The sequence below is a fragment of the Entamoeba dispar genome, genomic scaffold (genome assembly GCF_000209125.1).
Source record: "Entamoeba dispar SAW760 scf_1105229463765 genomic scaffold, whole genome shotgun sequence".
Taxonomy (NCBI): Eukaryota; Evosea; order Mastigamoebida; family Endamoebidae; genus Entamoeba; species Entamoeba dispar.
In genome coordinates, this window is record NW_001855856.1 from 54,692 (window position 1) to 63,561 (window position 8,870).

Genomic DNA, 8,870 nt, shown 5'->3' on the forward strand with positions numbered 1-8,870 from the left:
ATATAATGACTTGATGGTGTTATTCCTTTTTTAGATACTGCAAATTCTTGTGCAACTTTTCTATCAGTTTTAATATATTTTCTAAAGTTATTGATTTGAGTAGATAAGTCAACGTCTGGTTGGTCTTTATTTAAGGTTTCAACAAAATCATCTATTTGACCAGAAGAATGAAAGATAAACCATTTTCCATTAGCATTAGAGATTAAGAATCCATTTAATAAATAATATACAAATCCTTTATGATCAGAACCTAATACTCTTGTTCTCATATAAATTGAGCCAGGAGTTTTTTTTGATGTTTGTTGTCCTAAAGGAGAAATTAAATAATCTTTAATTAATATGTTAATATTTTTAAACAATAATAAATGAGGAATATCGCCTATTTCATTATATTGAAGGAAGTCATTGTTTGACGTTGTTAAATAAAAAATTAATGGAATAGTGTATCGATTTACAGGAATTGTTTGCATCACTTGTACAGGATATTCTAATGAACATTCTTGTGAACAACTAAAATAGTGATAAAACATTAATGAACATAATCTTATAGCTAATGAATTATAGTTAAATGATGAATGATAAACATATACCATCACAGATTTAAATGTTGTATCTAAATGTAATCGTTTTTTATCTTCTTTTTTTATAACTTCATTTTCGTCTTCTGTCTCATCTGAATCTTCATTCATTTTTGGTGCATTCTCAATATCTAAAATATCTCGTTGTTGGTGAATAAAATTCCAAAGATATAGTATTTCTTTTGTTTCTTCTGCATCCAAATCGTTTAACAATTGGTTTGGTTTTCGTAATAAGTCACAATAAGGATGAAAGCTCCCCTTATAGCTTTGCATGAAAATTATATTTTTTTAAGTTCTAATGCTTTCATCAGAAAATACTCAAGGATCAGAAGATTTTCCTAAAATCGTTTTGTTGTTAAAAACCCTTTTTTTAAATCCTCTATCTTTTTCATTTTTTATTTTTCTTTCACGAGAAAAAGATGAAGTAGGAAATTCAAAGTTCAAAACAACTTTAGAAAAAGAAGATTTAAGTTTATTATAATTCAAGAGTACTATATATAGAATTTGTCAATAAAGAATAAATCTTTCAATAGTTATGAAATATGGTCTGATATTATAAAAAATAGTCTGACAATATTCAACAACCATAAGTATCATAATAGCATAAACACAACATGAACAGTAATGGTTTTAATTTAATAATAAATCTCAAATAACCACAAGGTCTATTTAAACACTTACTATATGATATGTTAAATAATGACAGAAATAAAAATATACAAATAAATAATAATCAAATCTTCAAACAATACTAAAACTAATATAACTGAAACATAAAATAAATACATAATAAAATTAACTTGAGGAACCGATAAATAAAAACAATTTAAATAATAAGACACTATACATGCACCAAAAATATGTGATAATTTAATAAAAGATATTACTTAGAATATAGAATAAAGTTATGAACATAATAGAAAAATAAATTGAACAATCAGAATAATTCTAGAATAAAATAAAATAAATGAAAAGATATAATACAATCAAGAGAAGCTAAAAGAAAAAACTTATAATATAAACTCAACAATTATATATGATAAATCTTAAGAAATAGTTACTTTTAATAAATTTAATATATTCAACTTCTATTATAGAATTTAGTTTTAACAAGTTCTATTATAATGACAAATATTAATGTATCTAATCATTTTTTTTTATACAAAAATATTAAATCTATTCATATACTTAATAATTATTCAGAGTCAATCATCTTATAAATCTAATTATAATTTCGATATTACAACATTCTTGTTTGTTAATTATATATCATAATTTATTAATAATAATTAATATCCTTCTTATATTTTCAACATTCTTTTTTTTATATCATGTTTTTCTTTCAGTTAATTTGTATTACATTCACTAATTCATTGAAATTAATCTTCTTACAAAATGATTTCTTCATCTTTTAATTATTTAATTTGGATTCTATTTTACTATTTCTATTATTTCTTTTATTCCTGTATTTGATATTTATATTTTAAATATACTCTTAATAACTCGTAGTAATTTAGTTAGTTTTTCATTTATTTGACCAGTGATACTACTCATTATCCCACCCTTTTATACACTTAATTTTAATCATAAAGAAAGAAAACGAAAAATGTAAAAGAAAACAAAAAATTTTTTACTTGATCTAAAAAAAAGAAGAAGTATGTCATATAAATCAAAGTACCATTCAGAAGAAGATGAAGAGTATGAAAAGAAAGATGAAGAAATAAAAAGGATGAATGAAAAGAAAAATGAGGACCGAGGAAAAGAGATTGAAAATCAGAATGACAAGAAAAAAAGATTTGTAACAAGAAGTGTTTATGGAAGAACGTCATCCACTGAAAAAAGTAGTACTACACACCTTCACTCCAACGAAAATGTTAAGTATCAACAAAAAGAAAGAACTTTAAATAAAACTTTAAAAGTAGAAGAGAAACAAGAAAAAAAAGAAATTGATGAAAAAACTAAGAAAGAAATAAAAGAGGAAGAAAAAGTGTATAAAAGTATTAAAAGTAATGAACTGAAAGAATACCAACAAGAAAATAAAGAATTACTTATTAATGAAAATGAGCAATTGTCATATATTTGTCAACAAATTAAAAATACTGAACAATTATTAGAACAATTAAAAAAAGAAGAACAACGACTAAGAGGAAAGATTATTGAAGGAAAAAGTCAAATAAACCAAAATGAAAATATTGTGATTGATATAATGTGTATTCTTCCAAATGGTAAACAAATTTGGATTAATATTAATAAAGATGATGACCCAAATGAAATATGCAAGAATTTGTCAAATGAATACTTACTTTCAAAAGAATCTGAACAAAAATTATTGAATTACATTATTGAGGCACAACGTCAATAATGTTTTTTTACATAAATTAATTTTCTTTTAATAACCTTAAATTAATTTGCTCATAGACAAAAAAATATTATTGAAACAAAATTAATAAGATTCATACTGAGGTAATTCAGGTGGTTCTCTTGATGGTGGTTGAAGTGTTGGATACATCGAACTAATTTTAATTAGTTGCTTTCTTTGTGGAGGAGGAATGTTAGGTAAAGAAGGAGGAACAATTCCATCTGCATTAACATGTTCAGAGTTATCATCAACTCCTTCAAAATCTTTGTTTTCAAATTTTGTAGCACAATTCTCGCAAACTCTAACGGGTTTAGAACTAATATGAGGAATAACAACTCTTCTCTTTGTACATTCAGCACATAAAACTCTTCCACATTTTCTACAATGATGTCTTCTATTTAATAAAGTGAATTTTGAATGGCAATTCATACAATCCAAAACGTTATCATCAGGTATCCATGTTGGAGCTGCTTCATTATCACTTAACTCTTCTTCAAATTCATATTTTCTTTCACCAGTGAACGCTTTATTTAAATCCATTACCCACTCTTTTTTTTCATCAAATGTTTCTGCATAAACAACAACTGATTTTTGAAGTCCTTTAAGTTGGAATCCATTTTGACTAATGTCAGAATCTTCTATATCTTTAACAGAAGTTAATTCTAATAATTGATGAAATTGTATTTTCTTTCCTTGTTGTTCACCATAAATTACTGTTGCATCATTAAATAAATAAAAGTACCTTTCTTTTACAGCTTTTCTACATTGTTTTCTTAAAATACCTTCACGTACTAAAGTACGAGGTAAAGTTTTTAAATCATCTTCGGTTTTAGGATCTAAGTCAGTAAACATTTTAATAATATCTCTCATCTTTTGTTTATTGTTTTCATTTGCAATAATTGCATTAACAGCTTTAGCATATGAATCTAAATATCTTCTTACCTGTTCTGCAATAACTGCATCTGGATGATCTTTTTCTGTATTCTTAATATATTCTTTCATTAATAAAATATATCTAGGAATTCTTTGGACAGGGAATATTAAGAATGACATTAAGTTCCCATTATTAGATAATGGATTTTCTTTTTGTGTTTCACAAAACTCTTCAAATTTCTTTTTTTTAGATAACTTATCAAATAATAATGAAGCCTTTTCATAATTTTGAATATATGGACCAAATCGATTAAATAATGGTTTCTATATTGTTACTTCCTTTTAAAAACAATTATAAAACTATAAAAAAATTTTCTATAAAAATAATTATTACTAACAAACGTTTAATAAAAATACATCACATATATTATCATTGAGTGCAAACTCTTTTAACCGATCTTTTAACTGTTTTGTTAATTGATTGGCCCCATCCAATAATTCTTCTAAATTACAGAATAAACATTTCATATCTTCTTCACTAATTAAATCCATTCCTTTGAGTGGATTAATATATAGGTCAACAACAGTTTGTAATGCCCGTGCATATGACTCTTCAGTTGATACAATCTCATTTACAACATATAATCTTTTTGACATCTTTTATTATCATTTTTTAGATTCTTTTCCCTTCCAAATTTTTCTTTCTAAAAAAATTTTTTAGTTCTTCTGCTTTTTTTTTTAGTTAGAGCTTTTTTACTATTTTATTCACTTGAAATTATCAAAATATTTTCTGTTTTATTTCAATTAAAATTAAGTTAATAAGGACTTTTATCATTTATCCTTAACATAATAAAGAACTTAAAAATAAAACTTAGAACTAATAAAAAAGAATAAAAATGTTATTAAAATGGGGATTTTTGATTCTGTTCATTTTTTTGAAACATGAAGTGAATGGACAATTATGTGACAAAACGATAGAAATTGATATAAAGAAAGATTATGAAGACAGTAACAATTTAACGTGGAGCACTACACAATATCCATGGAGTTGTAGAAATGGAAATTTAACAGGAAATAGAAATGGGATTTTGTATTCATTTACAACAGATAATATTCCAACATTACTCAAAATATCAACTTGTTATCCACACACCAACTTTCCTGCAATTGTAAGAATATTTAGCTCATGCAATAAAATATTGAGTGATTGTGGACAATCTCAAAATGATGATCCAGAAGGGGTGTGTGGAGGAATATTATCTCGAATTACCTTCCAACCTGAAACAAATAAAAAATACTATATTTTAATAACAAGTACATCTAATGTTACTGGTTTATATACTTTAACTGTAAGCCCTTATAGTCCTAATTTAATTAAACAAAATAATTGTTTTTATCAATTAGCATTAAATTTAAATATTCCTTCTGTTGTTGATGATAGAATAACAGAAGATTGTACTATTTCAGATATACCAAATACTGATTTAAGTATTTCAGGAAGATGGTATTCATTTACTCCTAAAACAACATCTATAAGAATTGATACTTGTAATAAATATACATCATTTCCAACTACAATTTATCTTTTTAAATATGATCAAAAATTAATTAGATTAGAATATATTGGATCAAATTCTAATGGATGTGGAACATTAGCAAGTTATGATGCACAAAATTTAATACCAAATGAATTATATTACATTGCAGTAAGTCCAACAGGTGGTATATTAAAACAACAACGCTCATTTCAGTTACACATTTATGACCAATCTCAATATGGAGATTGTTCTACAGCATTTGGAATAACTCAATTTCCATTTTATATGAATTTTAATATATCAACTAATCCAGAAGTGAATTATACAAGAAATAATGGAAAAAATGTAACTGGTAAAGTAATTTTCTTTAGTCTTGCAGGGGATACAAATAAATATGTTTTTACTACGTTTTATACTAAATATTTTTCTGAAGTTACTGAAACAATTATTGGATATAACAATTATTGTGGTAACTTTAAAGAAGGTACTTTTCAAGGTAAACATGAATATACTATTGTTCAATCTGAATATAATACTAATACCATGATACAAGTAATTTGTATTAAAGAACCTTGTGAAATTAGTGTTTCTGTATTATCAGTTACTGGAGTAACTAATGGACAATGTGAAAACGCTCATATTATTTCATTAAATGAAAATGAAACTTATTCTCAATTTGTTGGTTCATCATTATTACCAAGTTCAATGATTGGATGTTCTCAAGACATAGAAGAAATGCAAGGAAGTTGGTATCATTTTATTCAAAATTCAGAGGATACTATTATTATTGGAATAACTCCATATCTAGCTGAAGAGTTCATGTGTTATTTAGAAGTTCATGATAAATGTGATTCTACTATATGTTTAGAAACAAGTTATTCAACAATAGAACTTAAATATAAAGAATTTTATGTATTTGCAACTTCATATACAATTTATATACCAGCTCAATATGGTTATTTCTTGTTTTGGGCATTAAAAAGTAAAGAGAATATTGGAAAATATCCATCCAATCCAATTATCATAGAATCAATTCCATTTACTAAAATGGTAGCTTTACCCTTTGAAATAGAAAATTATTGCAGTGCAGAAGAAGACACAAAAACATATCACTATGGAGTTTGGTTAAAATATTCACACGACCCATCATTTAAATATACAGCAAGTACATGTGGAACTGAATCAAATTTATTAACTAACATTTCATTACTAAGTGATCTTAGTGGTCCTGAATCACTTGAGTGTATTCAAGGAATATCTTCTTCATGTGGATTTGGACATTCAGTTGATATTTCAATAGATAAAAATGTTAATAGTTATATTGGTATTATTTCATCAAATTCAGGAGTAGCTAGATTTTCATTGTACTATGACCAAAAAGCTACTGATAGTAGTTGTAAATTTGCTACTATAATAAGTGAAAGTAGAAATATTAGAGGGTTTACATCACGTGGTACCACTTCAGAATCAAAATGTAGAGAAATTATTTCGTTAAAAGGGATTTGGTATTTACTCGACCTTTCAAGACCTGCTAATGTTACTATCCAAATAAATGCTTCTAGTTCTTTTAAAACTGCTGTAGAAATATATGAAAGTTGTGAAGTTATTTATAATGAGTCTGTACCAAAAGTGTGTGTAGACCAAGCAAATTGTATTACTTCACCTATTGGAAATAATGGGTGTTTATTAAATATTCGTTTAAATAAAGGTAAAAAATATGTCTTTGTAGGAGGAATGAATGCAAATGATTATGGAATATTTGAAGGTTATGTTGATATTCGATATGATTCAAGTGATGAATTAGAACCTATTTCACATGTTATTTTTTGGAGTATTTTTGAAGGTATTGTATTTTTACTTTGGATTATTTCTCTTCTTCTCTTGGTCATTACAAAGAAAGTTAGAAAGGGTGTTACTTCAAAAAAAGGAGAGAATGAATATTTAAAACAAAATTTGATAAAACCAAATCATGAAGTTAATATAAAAGCAATTATTGATAATTAGAATGTTATTAATGATTATTTATTTGGTTTTTGTTATTTTTTTTTGATTTTATCTTTTTATCAATTTCAGAAAGTTCAATTGAAAAAGACATTAACAAAAAAAAAAGTAACTTTATAGTTAATTTAATTTAAAAAGTTTAATTGAAAAGAATTAAAGGAAGAATTTATTTTAAAACAACAAAATGTAAAAGAAAGTTGTTTTACAAAAATATATATTACTATAAATAATTTTGAATATTGTTAATAAAAAAATTAATAAATAAGTTAAGAAAATATAAATTATAAAAGAAACTTTGAATATTCCTTTAAAGAATAACTTTTCAAGACAAAAAGAATAATGTTTATTGTATTTTTTGATTAAATTTAAGAAAACAACATAAAGAATTAAAAAAAAAATAAACTTATTTGACATGGAAGATGAGTTTGATTCAATGCATAATATTAATTTATTAAAAAGAGTCAATTAAATAGTAGAGATGTTATATTACTTAAAGTATTATTAATTGGAGATATTTCAGTTGGAAAGACATCACTTTTATTAAGATATTGTGATTCAACATTTAGTACAACATATGTCACAACAATAGGTGTTGATTTTAAAGTTGCTACAATGAAAAAAAATGGTCGTACAATAAAAATGCAAATTGTTTGTTATTTTTTATAAAGATTTGCTTTATCTAAGATACTTTCAAAATTATAAAAAAAATTATAACAATAATAATTATTTTAAAGTGGGACACTGCTGGAAGTGAAAGATTTAGGTCTATTGTTAATAGTTATTATAAAGCAAGTAATGGTTGTTTTTTAGTATATGATATTACTGATGCAACAAGTTTTAATAACGTCATGATGTGGTATACTGCTTTAAAAGAAGAATGCCCTGAATGTGAAGTTATGTTAATTGGATCAAAATCAGATCTTTCTTATAGAAGATGTGTCCAAACACAAACAGCAATGGCATTTGCAGAAGAACATCAAATGACATTTTTAGAAACTTCAGCTAAAGAAGGAAGTAACGTTACATTAATGTTTCAACAATTAGTAGATTTAATGTTAAAAAATAAAATACCACCATCACCTGACAAAAATTCTTCTATTTCTTTTTCAAAACCATTAACAGAATCAAAGAATTCTTGTTGTTAGTTTTATTAGTTTAGAAGATATAATAAATTTAACTTGAATATCAAAAAAAAAATTAATAATTTAATCTTTCATTTTATTGAAGAATAAAAGGAAGTTGAATTGTTTTATCTTTAAACTCTTTTAAACCTTCTTCTTCAAATGATCTTTTAAAACTAATTTCACAAATTGGACTTTTTGAATCATCAACAATAGCTCCAACTTTTTTAAGGTAATAAATATTTAAATAATACCAATCTCTTTTAACTGTATTAACATTATCAAAACTTTCATTTAATGAATTCTTTAAAGCACTAAATTCTATAAATCTTTGAATTTCAAAAATTGATACTTTTGTTGCTAAAGGAAAAGCATCAAAGAAAAACATTTCTTTTTTAAT

General features: G+C 24.6%; 6 protein-coding genes across 6 annotated transcripts in view, besides 16 other annotated features; 3 read left to right on the forward strand and 3 right to left on the reverse strand.

Annotated features, from left to right (window-relative positions):
• EDI_201450 (uncharacterized protein) overlaps positions 1 to 851 on the reverse strand; it is a gene marked incomplete at both ends in the record, with an annotated part of 1,738 nt that extends 887 nt beyond the window's left edge. Inside the window, one exon of the mRNA XM_001741447.1 lies at positions 11 to 851. Coding sequence (XP_001741499.1) covers positions 11 to 851 — 841 coding nt within the window. The remainder of the gene's footprint in view (positions 1 to 10) is intronic.
• Positions 317 to 367: a sequence feature (AT_rich).
• Positions 852 to 1,284: 433 nt separating the features above from the next.
• Positions 1,285 to 1,312: a sequence feature (AT_rich).
• Positions 1,313 to 1,469: 157 nt separating this feature from the next.
• Positions 1,470 to 1,585: a microsatellite.
• Positions 1,586 to 1,639: 54 nt separating this feature from the next.
• Positions 1,640 to 1,660: a sequence feature (AT_rich).
• A 67-nt stretch (positions 1,661 to 1,727) lies between these two features.
• Positions 1,728 to 1,778: a sequence feature (AT_rich).
• A 58-nt stretch (positions 1,779 to 1,836) lies between these two features.
• Positions 1,837 to 1,874: a sequence feature (AT_rich).
• A 23-nt stretch (positions 1,875 to 1,897) lies between these two features.
• Positions 1,898 to 2,083: a repeat region.
• Positions 2,019 to 2,167: a repeat region.
• Positions 2,168 to 2,235: 68 nt separating this feature from the next.
• On the forward strand, positions 2,236 to 2,940 carry EDI_201460 (uncharacterized protein; the record flags this gene model as incomplete). The annotated part of the gene is made up of 1 exon (XM_001741448.1): positions 2,236 to 2,940. One exon carries the CDS (start codon positions 2,236 to 2,238, stop codon positions 2,938 to 2,940), a length of 705 nt encoding a protein of 234 aa, XP_001741500.1.
• Positions 2,262 to 2,371: a microsatellite.
• Positions 2,493 to 2,565: a microsatellite.
• Positions 2,499 to 2,622: a microsatellite.
• An 81-nt stretch (positions 2,941 to 3,021) lies between the features above and the next one.
• On the reverse strand, positions 3,022 to 4,467 carry EDI_201470 (Rho guanine nucleotide exchange factor, putative; the record flags this gene model as incomplete). The annotated part of the gene is made up of 2 exons (XM_001741449.1): positions 3,022 to 4,134; positions 4,213 to 4,467. 2 exons carry the CDS (start codon positions 4,465 to 4,467, stop codon positions 3,022 to 3,024), a joined length of 1,368 nt encoding a protein of 455 aa, XP_001741501.1.
• Positions 4,151 to 4,203: a sequence feature (AT_rich).
• Positions 4,468 to 4,706: 239 nt separating the features above from the next.
• On the forward strand, positions 4,707 to 7,352 carry EDI_201480 (uncharacterized protein; the record flags this gene model as incomplete). The annotated part of the gene is made up of 1 exon (XM_001741450.1): positions 4,707 to 7,352. One exon carries the CDS (start codon positions 4,707 to 4,709, stop codon positions 7,350 to 7,352), a length of 2,646 nt encoding a protein of 881 aa, XP_001741502.1.
• Positions 7,353 to 7,555: 203 nt separating this feature from the next.
• Positions 7,556 to 7,638: a sequence feature (AT_rich).
• Positions 7,639 to 7,761: 123 nt separating this feature from the next.
• EDI_201490 (uncharacterized protein) lies at positions 7,762 to 8,494 on the forward strand (the record flags this gene model as incomplete). The annotated part of the gene is made up of 3 exons (XM_001741451.1): positions 7,762 to 7,772; positions 7,823 to 7,997; positions 8,084 to 8,494. The coding sequence occupies 3 exons, from the start codon at positions 7,762 to 7,764 to the stop codon at positions 8,492 to 8,494; spliced, it is 597 nt and encodes a 198-aa protein (XP_001741503.1).
• Positions 7,787 to 7,807: a sequence feature (AT_rich).
• Positions 8,042 to 8,082: a sequence feature (AT_rich).
• Positions 8,495 to 8,511: 17 nt separating the features above from the next.
• Positions 8,512 to 8,559: a sequence feature (AT_rich).
• An 8-nt stretch (positions 8,560 to 8,567) lies between these two features.
• Positions 8,568 to 8,870, reverse strand: part of EDI_201500 (UDP-N-acteylglucosamine pyrophosphorylase, putative) — a gene marked incomplete at both ends in the record, with an annotated part of 1,200 nt that continues 897 nt past the window's right edge. Inside the window, one exon of the mRNA XM_001733502.1 lies at positions 8,568 to 8,870. This exon is cut by the window's right edge and continues 897 nt beyond it. Within this exon, the coding sequence (XP_001733554.1) occupies positions 8,568 to 8,870 (303 nt within the window).